This window comes from Cygnus olor, chromosome 3 (genome assembly GCF_009769625.2).
Source record: "Cygnus olor isolate bCygOlo1 chromosome 3, bCygOlo1.pri.v2, whole genome shotgun sequence".
In the NCBI taxonomy this organism is placed as follows: domain Eukaryota; kingdom Metazoa; phylum Chordata; class Aves; order Anseriformes; family Anatidae; genus Cygnus; species Cygnus olor.
The window spans coordinates 66651979-66665734 of record NC_049171.1 but is presented as its reverse complement, the minus strand read 5'-3'; the positions used below and the strand labels follow the sequence as shown (position 1 = coordinate 66665734).

General features: G+C 34.3%; 1 protein-coding gene across 7 annotated transcripts in view; it reads left to right on the top strand.

The window, feature by feature from the left end:
- The window catches only part of SCAF8 (SR-related CTD associated factor 8), a 102489-nt gene that overhangs the window by 43104 nt on the left and 45629 nt on the right, over positions 1-13756 (top strand). For 4 of the 7 annotated variants that reach the window (XM_040551348.1, XM_040551353.1, XM_040551352.1 and 1 more), the window contains exons 8-15: positions 5334-5413; positions 5859-5976; positions 8646-8780; positions 8924-9036; positions 9550-9743; positions 11451-11551; positions 12606-12719; positions 13275-13431. In XM_040551348.1, the coding sequence (XP_040407282.1) occupies positions 5334-5413; positions 5859-5976; positions 8646-8780; positions 8924-9036; positions 9550-9743; positions 11451-11551; positions 12606-12719; positions 13275-13431 (1012 nt within the window). The remainder of the gene's footprint in view (positions 1-5333; positions 5414-5858; positions 5977-8645; positions 8781-8923; positions 9037-9549; positions 9744-11450; positions 11552-12605; positions 12720-13274; positions 13432-13756) is intronic. The other 3 variants (XM_040551351.1, XM_040551350.1, XM_040551354.1) reach the window with 1 other exon arrangement.

The following is a 13756-nucleotide window of genomic DNA, read 5'->3' as shown; positions in this document are numbered from 1 at the left end:
CATAGAATCATAGAACGGCTTGGGTTGGAAGGGACCTTAAAGATCATCTAGTTCCAACCCTGCCACGGGCGGGTACACTTCCTACCAGACCAGACTGCTCAAAGCACAATCCAATGTCGTCTTGGAATGCTATATTGTAACTGTAAACATCAGATGGAGTAGGGTATGATCACAGGGAATGAATGAATCAGTAATGGGGACCACCTTAATATTTCAATACAAAAAGTAATTAAGAATACAGCATTGTGTTGTGCTTTTATTCCATGCTCTTCAATTCCAGCATTTATGTGGATATGTGTACTGGCAGGTGTGACTGTCTTGAACATGGACAGGTTAACTGGAGCAAATTGAAGGAATTGGCATTGTGATGAGGTGTGTATACACCTTATGAGAGTTTGGCCTGGCACTCATTAGTTAGTTTATGCCAGTAATATTATGCAGGTTGAAAGTTGTCAGCAGAGTGAATGTATGCGATTGTGATTTCTGGGACTTTTGATGCTAATTGTTGCAGAATGCCACTCTTGCGCAAGAATTCAATGTGATAATTTACAGGCTTTCAGTGGGGGTGTGAGTGTATGTGTATATATATATATACATATATACATATATACATATATATATATATATAGCATTGAGCTGATCTTGTAAGCTGGGGAAGAGCTGTGTTTATAGCGTGGTCTGTATCTCAGTTCTGCATTATTCAAGTAGTGTTAGGTTATAATAAATCTCATGTTCCTTGTTCTGTGTTCTATGGCAACTCTTTGAATGAAGTACTAATGTATGTTTTATTAGTCCATTGAAGCTTTGCAGATGCAGCATGTACATTTTAGAATGTTTCCTCTTTATTTATAAACCTGGCACTACCATACCTATTGTCCCTTTTTTCCTGAGGTTTGAGGATTTCTGAATCTAGGTATTATAGCAGAGTATGTATTAATGGCCAATGTCATTCTTGCAATTACAAGTTTTTGGAATAGCTATTTTTCTTGCTTTTTTTTCCAATGGTTTCTCAGCACTGATACCACTTGCAACCCAAATCCCACTTCTCAGTAGCTGAAGACCATGAGTCATAATAATATCATTCTATTTACTGGACTCTTTCCTTCCATTTCATCACATACTTAATTGTATCATTTTTCTACTAGACGTGGCAGCCTTAAGTGTTAAAAAGGCAATATTTACTTATATATGAAGCATCTACATCAGTGTTTTGGTTTGAATCAGGAGCACTCTTTTGATTTGAAACTTTTGTTGTTTTACATGTACTGCTCTTTGGTTCACGTTGCAGACCAGTCTTGAGTGCATAATCCAGATTCATTTGGATTAAGCTAAAGTAAAAGATGTGCTGCAACTGCTAACAAGCATTCAGTCCACAAGGACAGACAAGAGCAGCTTCAAAGTAACTCGTGTGAAAGCAAAATAAAAAATACAAAACTTTTTTTTAAGAGGAAAAAAATGCTTCAGATGTAGGTAAAAATAGTGTTAGAGATACTGTTCCGAGACCTTGTTTTTTGATATTTCTACAATGAACAACACTAGACTGTAACGATTTTTTGAGTACAGGACATTCAGTTGCTTAATTTTTGGGACTATAGTCTTTGTAAGAAAATAAGTTGTTAAAAGTACACTTGTAACAACAGGAATTACAGATGAATGAACCTTGTTTTAACAGCGAGTAGAACTTCTGTAAGGGAAATTTTGTGTCAACAATTCTAGGTCACAACAGGAAATGAACAAGAACCAGTTAATATACATACATTGACTTCTCAGAAACTATTATTTTAACAGTCTTTCTTAAAGAGACTGAAGAAGAAAGTAAATCTGATGATGAATTCAAGTATGACATGGGAGATTTGTATTGTGTAATATGTTACCTGGAGCAAGAAGACAAAAGAATCTGTTGTCTCAGATTTGTCTGGTGAAGACAAAAGGAGTTTGAATAACTCTGAGGTGTATATCAGGCAGCAGCTACAGGTCAGATTTGATCAGTCCTGTCTAATCTCTCAGAATCACAGACTGGTTGAATTTGGAAGGGACCTCTGGAGGAGGATGTTCAGGCAGCTTGTCAAGGATCTCCAGGTTGGGAGACTCCACCTCTCTGGGCAACCTTGGCCAATTGCTTCATCACCCACACAGTAAAGAAGCGCTTCCTGGTGTTTAGAAGGAACCTGTTGTGTTCCAGTTTATGCCCATTGTCTCTTGTCCTGGCCACCGCATACATTTTGAAAGAAGCAATTGAACAAGTGGTGTACCTTTTCTGGTTTGCAGAATAATTGAATGTTATTTTACATAACATAATCAAAATTTCTCTTCAGTGTTCAGTGAGAATTGCATCTTCTTCTAGCTACAGTTTAATAAAATATGTAGGTATTTATATATATATATTAAATAAAAATATTTAATAAAATAGGAGAGGTCCCTAATAACTGGTAAAGGGCAAATGTTGTTTCCATGTCCAAAGAAAGCCAAAAGATCAGCTTAGGGAACTACAAGCTGGTCAGCCTCACTTAGCTCTGTGGAGCTAGTGCTTCTGGAACACGGTTCTGGATATGTGAAAGACAGGGTGATTGGAAACAATCAGCATAAATCTACCAAGGACATATCACACCTGACCAGCCTGATTAGCTTACACGATAGAATGAATGACTGGTTTGGGGGATAAGGGGAGAGTAGTATGTCATTTCCAGTGATTTTAACAATATGTTGTTGGACTAGGTAAACTTTAAGGGTTCTTTCCAACCCAAACTATTCTATGATCTTAAAAAAAAAAAAAAAAAAAAAAACCTGCAGTAGCAAAATTAGAGAATTTAGAGGTTCATGAAAGTAATCATTAGAAACAGCGTATAGTTTTTGTAGAAGATACTGAGAAGACTAATTGTTTAGTTGGGAGAATGGAGGATAGGACTGTGATGTGGATATAGAAATATATGGTTGAAGGCAATGTCCAAAAGGTAAATGTTCAGAGTTGTCAAACACTTTAAAATAGTAATAATAAAAAAGCAACAGCATTTATGAAATATAAATGGTAAACATAGTGATCTGAAGAAAGCTGTGTAGCTTAGTTCTGATTCAATGATACAGTGACAGTGAATTGGCTAGTAGGAAGGGTAATGGTGCAGGAAGGTACTTCTGTAGAATACTATACTATCCACCTTCTTTTTCAAATCCCTGTGTTTAATAAGTCTGGCAGTTCTTCCAGTCCTTGTTCTCTGTTTTCAGGGTCTTCTGCCTCCATAGTATCTTGTGGTAATCAGTTGCACAACTTAATGCGCATTGGGTGAAAATTGCTTATCCTTGTGTTATTGGTTGTTAGGCGTTGGAATGGGCTGCCCAGGGAAGTGGTTCAGTCACTGTCCCTGGAGGGCTTTAAAAGACGTTTAGATTTAGAGCTTAGTGATATGGTTTAGTGGAGGACTTGTTAGTGTTAGGTCAAAGGTTGGACTAGATGATCTTGGAGGTCTCTTCCAACCTAGATGATTCTGTGATTCTGTTTAAAAAAAAAAAAGGGGGGGGGGGGAGGGGGGACACTGATCAACCTCTCCTGTACCTTTATATCTTATTCCTTTTATTATGGTTTCTAAACAGATTATTCTGGCACTTCAGAAGAATTTCATTTTTTTTGGAATAAAAAGTTTTTTTCATGTCTTTAACAATTCCCATTGCTTTTCTGAACATATTCTCTTCTTAATTAATTAAATTAACAGGTACAGCATTCATGGAAAGTTCTGTAGTTCTACATGTTTGTGTGGTGGGTTGACTTTAGGTATCCTAATATTTTGTATATTTAAATGTCTATTTCCTTATTGTAGAGATGATTCTGCTCCAATTTATTTAAGAAATATTTCAGTTCAAAATTTTCACTTTAATATCTACACAGAAATCATGATATATATTTGACTGTTTTGGCTGGCAGTTCTTTGGTTTTGTCTGGTTTCAGTTAAATTTTTTTTTTGTATCATCAGTTGTTGAATTCTTTTTTCCTTTTCTCAGATGATTAATATTTAAATTGTATATGCTGTTATTTTTCTTTCTACTTTGTCATGATGGAAGATATATGATGATTAATCATATTTTAAAGATAAGACTGGGCGTTTTTCTAAAATGCATATTCTGTTCAGAGATGCAGCATTTTGCAAATGCTTTATTTGGAAATATTCTAACCAGAAAAAAAAAGCAATTTAAAAAGAAGGCAGCCAGCTTGCTTTAAGTGGATTAGATATGTAAAAATCCTGAGTAACTTGCATCATACATCCCACCTCGCATAAACTCCCTTAATTTCTTACCGTGAGTGTGGTCAAACACTGGAACAAGCGTCCTAGAGAGGTGATTGATGGCCCAAGCCTGACAGTGTTCAGGAGGTATTGGGATAATGTCCTTAATATGCTTTAACTTTTGGTTAGCCCTGAATTGGTCAGGCAGTTGGACTTGATCTCTGAAGGTCCTTTCCAACTGAATAGACGTGGATTTGATAAAACTGCTGTATTGATGCATATTTATAGAAAAAAAAAACGCAATCTGAGTGACTAATAAAATTTGTTGCATTTTTTCATGCTTGTTCTTTAGTCTCATCTTCAAGAAAGTGCAGTGATACTGAAATGCTTCTGGGCTGTTCAAAAATTAAAAAACAAAAACTTTGTTGTTGTTCAGCAGAACTACAACATAGATATCTTTACAGATAAAACAAGAAGTTTATCCAAGTTTTTATTGTTCCTTGTTGGATACCTTTTATTTATCACTATGGAGGCATCTTTCTCTTGCATGGTAACTGCTTGCTTTGATTTTTGCACAGTCAGAAGTTGTTTTCAAGGAGCAGTATATTTGAAGGAATTCAGGTTGTCTAAATGACACGTGTGTGAAAATACAGTAATTCTTTGTGAAGTAATCAAGCTGTAAGTCTCATCTTGATGTGAGCAGAGCAGTTTGCAGCTCAGCCAAAGGAGCCAAATGAGTTTGCTGCTCTTGCCAGAGGATTGAATAGTTGGCTTCTTCATAGTAACTCCTTCTAATTAAAGGTACCATCACTTAAAATTTATCTTGCTATAAGTCTTCCTCCAGAATAGCTGTTATTTACTATGGAAAGAACATGTGGTTCTTCTTGCTGTGGAACAGCAGGCAGAGCTCAAGAAAGCCACAGCCAAGACTTGGGGGTCAATGCATTCAAGAGTTTGGTAGCAATACTAGCATGACATTTAATTTACAAGTTAGGTTCTTTGCCAAGCTACTTCTTTTTTTTAAGTTGAAAAATAAAAGCATTTTTCTTTTGCAAACTAAGTATACATAAAATACATATTTTATAAGGAGTACTCAGTAACACTTACTTTGCTTTTTCCTAGAAGCTGATGGACAGGTTTGACTTTGGGGAAGAACCTGAACAAAATGAAGAGCCTAAAAAGGAAACTCCTACTTCCCAACTGTAAGATCAAGCTATGTTTAGTGGGAAAAAAAAAAAAAAAAGAGAGAGAGAGAACAAATTTGTTAGGCACTAGTTGAATATTAGAATTAAATAGAAAGTAAGATATTGTTTCTTTCAGAGCATAAGTAGACCAAAACAACAGAAAAGACAACTAGAGAAGAGACCATACTCTGAATTACTGAAATGTATACATTTTCAAACTTTTTATATAAATCTGTGTGCTTGAAGTTTTGACAACTTTATCTTAAAGTTAACACATACTTTGCTTTGTTAGTTATATAAATGTCAGTAATGTGGTAATGATGATAACAAAAGGTGATATTAACTACATTGTCTTCATTATTCTACATCTTTAGTTAAACTTGAAATTCAATTGTGAAAACCTCTTTACCCACTGTTTAAGAGGAAAAAAATGTTTGGTTTTTTTGTTAATCTTTCATTTTAGGCCTTTAGTACCAGAATCTGTGAACAACTCGCTTTTTCACCAACTAGCTGAACAGCTACAGCAACAAAATTTAGAACATCTGCGACAACAGCTTTTGGAGCAACAGCAGCCTCAAAAGGTAAGAACTCCATCTTGTGGTTGTCATCTGCCAGAAGCTTGCAGAGTAAGTGGAATAAGCAGAATAAAGTGCATAAAGTGAAAAATAAATAGAACCAAATGTGTGGGGTATAAATCTTGCTTCTCTTAGGTGAAAGTATCCTTAAACTCAGTTACAGGCTGACTGTGCGTTGGTCGTTCAGATCTTTTTGTGGGGAAAATAAACCTTTTTTTCCAGTGATCATGAAAGAGGAAGTGGGCCCTGAAGTGAATATGCTACTACCTGTGAAGGGAGAGCAGTGTACAAGCTGCTGCTACAGAACCTACAAGAGGACAGAATAGTAATTTGCACTCTAACTTAAATTTTCCCTTTTCAAGCTTTAAGTCTTGACTAATAAATGCCTCATTCTACTGAAGAATTTGAGCTAAAGATTAGAGTCATATATTTTCCATGCAGTTCTTAATTAAGAACTGATGCTCGAAACATTACAAAATGGATTCTTAACTGTGTGAATTGGGTCCCCTCTACAGTGAAGTAAATTGACCTATTTCTTCTGAGGTTAATCCTCTGTTTTGAGCTGCTCTTCTCCCATGCTGATCCATTAGAAAATGAAAAGTTTATTCTGTCTTGATAATGGCCAGGTATGAAGTGGATTTTCTATAGGGTATTTGGATGCGGTTTCACAGTAAATCAGAAATTTCTAGATTGAAAGAAAATCACCACAAACTTAACGTACATCTGTTGGGGATTTTATTTTTTTGCACCTGTGCAAAGATGCAGTCACTCAATTAAGAACATCAATGTGAATTTTAAATTTGTAACCGAGTTTTTAATTATTTAGAAAAATAGTAATCAAGTTTTTACTAGAAGTTATTTTCTTATTCTAGTGTTTTATTTTACTATGTTTTATTTTCATATCTCATTTAATTGTAATAACTGAGAAAGTTTGTACAACAGCTACAGACTAAATAGCTTTTGGTATAGATGCATAATCTAGCAATTTTTGGCTTTAAATTCTATACAAATTGTTGTATAGGAATATAACTTTGAAGGGTGCATCTGTTTCAAGAGCTTTTGATATGATTTATCTAAAAATAGCTATGTAATTTGACAACAAAAATGCTTAATACCTACCTTACTGTAAAATAATCTCAAAAATCTCAAAAAAAAAGCATAAATCTCAAAAAAAAAAAAAAAAAAAAAGACAATTTGACATTACATTTCATTTATGTTACATTAGATGTATGGGTAGAATGCTCATATGACTCGCCCCTTATTATGCAATCTTCTACTTGAAATGATTTTCCAGAAGTTGTTTCCCTTCAAGTCCACTCAGCTTCTTGACTAGTTGCTATGGAGAAGAAGTTTCATTTTCACCTTGATAGCAGCTAAAAGGCACAAATTTCTACTGGAACTCCTCAGTAATGACTGCAGCGTATCATGAGGAAGATTTTCTTTAATCCCCTGTTTAAGCATCAATGAAAAGATTAAGGGAAAGAGGAAGAAAGATAAAACGCAAAACAAAATTATTAAGCATCTAATTAGGAGCAGAGGGAGAGGAGGGGAGGATAGAAGACAGAAGAATCAACAGCTGTTGTAGGAACTAATATCAAGATACAGAAATTATTGAAGAATAATTAAAGAAGATGAGGTGAAACAGATAATGTTAGAAGACAAATGCTTTAAATGAATTGTAGCAATTTTATTATTTTTAGCAAATTCTCATTATAAGGTGCTTAAGAATACGAAGGCACAGCAGAAGAGTATATATGCCATATACGGCATTCTACTAGCAGATAGAATACCTAAAATTTGTTGAAGTGAAAATGTAATGGGAATCACTGAAATATGTTTATATTGGCTTATGTTATTTATCTAAATTGTCCAGATTGCATTTCTGAATATTTTCATTGCATTTTCTATATTTCTTGCATGTCTGTCATATCTTACAGATACTAATTCCAAATCTGTGATTTCAAACAGTGTACTGGCCATTATAGATTTTGGAGGCAGTGGGAGAGTAATTCAACAACACATTTAATATTTTATGTTTTAAAATTATGAATTTAATTTTGGTGTTTTTCAGAACTGTCTGTTTTGGTTAAAACTCTTGTAATTGACATGCTCACATAAATGATACAACACCCTCCCTTATCTTGTAGTACTTACTATCTTGAATCACGTGCTTTAAGAAAGTTTGGATCTAAATGTAAATGTTTTAACTAGTTGAATTGGTATTACAAATATTTTCATTGTATTAATAACAAAGTAGAATGTAATGCATGTGCACAGGCGACTGATGAGTCTGTTTCAGTGTCACTGTACATAAAGGCTGTCTTCACTATTGCTTTATCCTGTGAGTTTTATTTTTAAGCTAACTAAATTAAGCAACAAATAGTGTACTTTCTTTCTTTTGATTCAGCAAATAGATGGCATTATTTTTTTATAGTCAGGGATATTACTTATTGCAGATGACACAAAAGGAATTGGAATGGTGTGACATCTAGTTCAGCTTGTCATTTTCTCAGTAGATAATTGTTCTAAATTAAAGGGAACTGTGAAAATAAGAGAAACTTAATTGTGTTTTTTTCAGAAATAGTTGAAAAATTGTTTCATCTAGTATAAATTATGACATAGTTAACAATTTGAATTATGAGGTCTTTTATGATCTATAATTATTCGTTATTTAGGCAAGCCCTAACGAGGAAAATCAAGAAGGAAATTTTGGTTCAGAGCACTCTGCGTCACCATCACAAGGGAGCAGTCAACAACAGTTTTTAGAAGCGGAAACAAATGTAGATGATTCAATGGATATTCAGCAACAGGTGAAACTATTTTCAATGTAATTACAGAAGGAAACACATACTAAGATGATTTCAAAATGAGCAAAATCAATGCATACTTTCATATGCTCATATATTGTGAGTATATCTATTAAATGTTTATGAACTTCTATGTCTGACCTCAGGACATGGATATAGATGAAGTACAGGACGTTGCTGAAGAAGAGATTTTTGAACAAGAAGAAAAGAAATCAACTGTTCGTTCAAGATCAAGAACTCGTTCAAGATCTCGTTCAAGGTATTGTAATGAACTTGTATTAAGAAAATCAAGTTTTTTTTTGGAACAGAGTTGTTATTTGTGATTGTCATTCTGTTTTGAATTTTCCAAGGTTGTCAAAGTAGTTTTGGTAACGAACAGAAAGCGTTCATTTAGTATTTGTGCACTAGATGAAGATTTTCTGTATAGAACCTTGTTTTGCATAACTATGGACTACTTTAAAATTTTTAAGACCTGCTCAAGTAACAAAAATAACCAATTAACACTAATGAGTTGGACAGGTTTTTGGTGTCAGAAAAATAGATACTGATATGAAACTCTTTGAGTGTGGTTTGTTTTGTTTTGGCTTGGTTTGTTGTTGTTTTTTTTTGTTGTTGTTTAAAGCCCAGGGTGTATGTCCTATTCCTCACACTAATGGCAGTTTGAGTAAATATAAAGGAAATATCTATATGAAGCTTAAAGCCTGTAGTTAAAAGAAGACTAAAAAACTATTTTTTTTTAAACCTCAGCATACTGAAATTAAGTATTTTGTAGATCACCAAGAAAACGACGGTCTAGATCACGATCTGGTTCTCGTAAGCGTAAACACAGAAAGCGTTCACGCTCAAGATCAAGAGAAAGGAAGAGGAAGTCATCTCGATCATACTCCAGTGAAAGAAGGGCTAGAGAAAGGGAAAAAGAACGTCAGAAAAAAGGATTGCCTCCTATACGGTCAAAAACACTAAGTGGTAAGTAGCAGCTACTTCCTGTTTTAATAATGTAGCATTAAAGGGGAAAAGGCCTTATATTTTATTGAAAGAACAATATTCATCTGGAGCACTGTTTAAAAAAAACAAACAGTAAACAAATTATTTTTGTAAGTTTGAGTTCTGATGTTTCTTACAACTCATGCAGATACATCATCTCATCTTAGAGGAAAGTAAGTGTCATACTGTTCCACCGATAGTTTTATTCACACTGTTGCATTGATGCTTTTAGTTCTGAACAAAGTAGTAAGAGCTTGTCCCTAAGTTAAAATATACTCTTTTATGGTGCATTTGAAAATGAGCAGCACTTGATCTGAAAATTGTTATACCAATTTTTAAGATTTAAGTATGTGGTGCACACTTTGGACAGTTTGCTGAATACTTTAAATAGAATCCAGTTCTGTTAAATATTTAAAGTGCATTTTAAACAGTTTTTCACAGGTACATAGAACCAAAACAGGTGGAAATATGAAACATAAATATTTTGCCATCAGAAGAAAGGCCATAATGGTCATATCTTAAAAAGAGTATCCAAAAGCCAACTGAATTTCAGGTACTGCAGTATGCTGCTCTGCACAGAGAATTTGCACTAAAAAGAGGATAGCAGGGAGAACAACTTCCTCTATGCAGTTGCTTAACTCAAGCTCCTTAAATCAAAAAAGTATTTTGATACAGTAGCAGTATATCCCATTGCTGCTGTTTTCATGCGTTCATGGGATGCATGCATTGCACTTAATTTACTTTTGTAACAAACCCACACTCCTGAATTTAACTTGACTTAGATGGTTTATGCACAGTCTCTGATGTAGTTTTGCATTTGTCTTGTGTTTTTAAAACTATCATTTATGTGATAAGATAAGCAGTTCAGAAATCATTTTTCTAAAAGAAAGGGTGCTCTGGTCTCTAATATTTTACATCATTCCAAGGTGACTTTAATCTCAGGATTTCACTACAGTTTAGAAGTATCTTTTTTTTTTCTTCTCTGGCTTTTCACATTAAGAGTAGCAAATCAGTTTTATGGTGAAGATTTTTCCCAGCAGTCCACAAAGCAGGGAACTATAATCAGAGAGGATGGGAGCTGGAAGATAGGGATGCTAACCTGGAGAACACCAGCTGCATTTGAGGTCCTTTGAAGTAACCCAGCTCATATAGAAAGGAGATATTAAGGAGCACAATTGAGGTGTGGAAATATGAGGGGGAAAAAAATGTACCTGACAAACATTTTACTTCATGAAGTCTGTTAAGCGACTCAAGGTATGCAGCCACTGTTATCACTTGCTGAGTTCTGAAGAATTGTTTCCTAGACCTTAACATGAGAAATAAAATTACTTTCAGGACATGTCAAAATATGTGAGGATTAAGTTTTGTCTAAGACAAATCTTAAAGGCTAGTCATTCTTAGCTTTACTGTTTACTACTGTCAATTGAAAATCTGTTAATCCTACAGGCATAGTTCTATGGAAAACTGCTATTACAGTTTACCATAGCTAATAACTGATAGTATTTTAGTTTTTCATCACTTTAATGTTTTAAAATTTCTGGTAGTTTACTTAATCTTTGTATAAAAATTTATAGATTTACTCTTCTTGCTTTTGATCCATGATTTCTGTGCCTATTATATCCATGCTATAAGTTATTTCATAAGCAAACATTTTAGTACTTAATATGACGTGAATGTTTCTCTTGACAGTTTGCAGTACTACTCTTTGGGTAGGTCAAGTAGACAAGAAGGCTACGCAGCAAGATTTGACTAACTTGTTTGAAGAATTTGGACAAATAGAATCTATTAATGTAAGTGAGCATGTTATCATCCACTTTCAAAGATTTCAAACTTAAACAGACTTATGCTTCTGGATTCCTTTTAGCATCATAAGCTTTATTTAGGAGACTATTTTTTATCACTGTTTAAAAACTGTGGTTATAATATTTGCTTGTTGGTGGTTTCTACGTACTGAGTTTGAAACAGTAAACACAGTACACTTCATGGTAAAATAGATTTTCCCTGGCAATAACTATAGTGTGACAATTTAAGCGTTTTTTTTTAAACCCAGGTCTTAACTGATAAGTTTATGCTTTTTTCTCTTTTCTGTGAGGTGGCACAGGGGTAGAGATTATTTTTCCTTACAGTAATGGACACTGCAGGACATGGTGTCCACATTGGTTTATGTAACTAGGATAACATAGCTGTATAATCTTAAACATCTTTTATAACGTCTGCATTAAAATTGACCTTCTTAAGTATTATTGTTCTTTGTTACCATGTGCTCACAAAACAACATATAAGCATATCTGTATTTTATTAGTTCTGACTAAAACTAAATTAAGTAGTTGTCATAACGTGGGTTGAAATTTTTCAAAGATTGTAAGTCACATCATACTTTTACTTCCTAAATTAAACATTAAAGCTAGTGGAAATGAAACTTCAAGAACAAGGACTCTACCCTCCGAAGATGCAGGATACTTTTAATCATTAGGTTGCGCCTCTGCGAAAGGTTGTTGCTCAGCTCACAGTGAATTTGGAACTTAATAAGAGGTAGTGACCTGCTTTTCTGAAGTTACCATAAAATAGCTTGCAGTTCTTGCCTGCTGCATATTGTTTAAATCTCTTCTGACGTTTTTAGCACCCATTCTTCAGCTTGCTGCTGCTTCTTGAAAATGTTATAACTGATGTACCCTGCCAACTTCACTCTTAGGTTTTGCTGATGATCAGAATTATTAATTATTACAATGATGGTTATTTACAGTGTGAGCCTTTTCTTTTTTTCTTTTTTTTAGTATTAGTATTCACTTCATGTAGACATGTAAACTGAAGCTTTTTAAGACCATTGATTTTTTTTTTCCATAGATGATTCCCCCAAGAGGTTGTGCTTACGTCTGCATGGTTCATAGACAAGATGCATATCGTGCTCTTCAGAAACTTAGTTCTGGGTCCTATAAAATTGGATCTAAAATTATTAAGGTAAATTAATCCGAGGATGCCATCCACTTCAAATACAGTACAGTTTTAAAATGGTGATCTGTCATTTAACAGCTATTCATTCAAATGACCAGTATGGTGAAGAATAATGAATCAATAAGGTGTATATTGTATTCTTTCCTCTCTGTAAGATGCAGGTTTTAACAGGTAATATAGAAGATAGTAAAATGAAATTTTGACTTGATACTTAAGAAATATTTGGAAAGCATTTTATATATATTCTAGTGATAAGAGTACTGTAAACAACTCAAGTCCTGTATCCTGACCATGTGGATCTCTTACTATTAAAACTGCTAGTATTAAAGTATGTGATTAGATGCTGTGTTTTTTCTACTTTCTTTGATGCTTTACCATAAGTCCTTGAATTACTGTATTCTTAATTTCCCTCATATATATATGTTAGCATTAATGTTAAATAAATATGAGCTTTCTGACATAATTAATTTTCCACATGGCTGTTGTTGCAGAGGCCAAGTAAATGTCTTACCAGTTGCCAAGTTATATGATTTAACAAGGTTATCTGGGTTGTATTTTCAGATTGCCTGGGCTTTGAATAAAGGTGTGAAAACAGAGTACAAGCAATTCTGGGATGTGGATCTGGGAGTTTCATATATTCCTTGGGAGAAAGTAAAATTGGACGATTTGGAGGGATTTGCTGAAGGTGGAATGATTGACCAGGAGACAGTAAATACAGGTATAGACATTAACAGTGATTCTCATAGTTAGAAAATGTGTTTATTTCTTGGTAACTGTAAATATTCAGAAAGTTTATTGTTTTAGATAATAAATAGTCTTTTTTGATTTACATTAATATTACTAGATACTTGTTTGCAATATAGAATCATAGAATGGTTTGGGTTGGAAGGGACCCTAAAGGTCATCTAATTCTGACCCCCCTGCCATGGGCAGGGACACCTCCCACCAGATCAGGTTACCCAAAGCCCCATCCAGCCTGGCCTTGAACACCTCCAGGGATGGGGCATCCACAGCTTCTCTGGGCAACCCATTCCTGTGCCTCA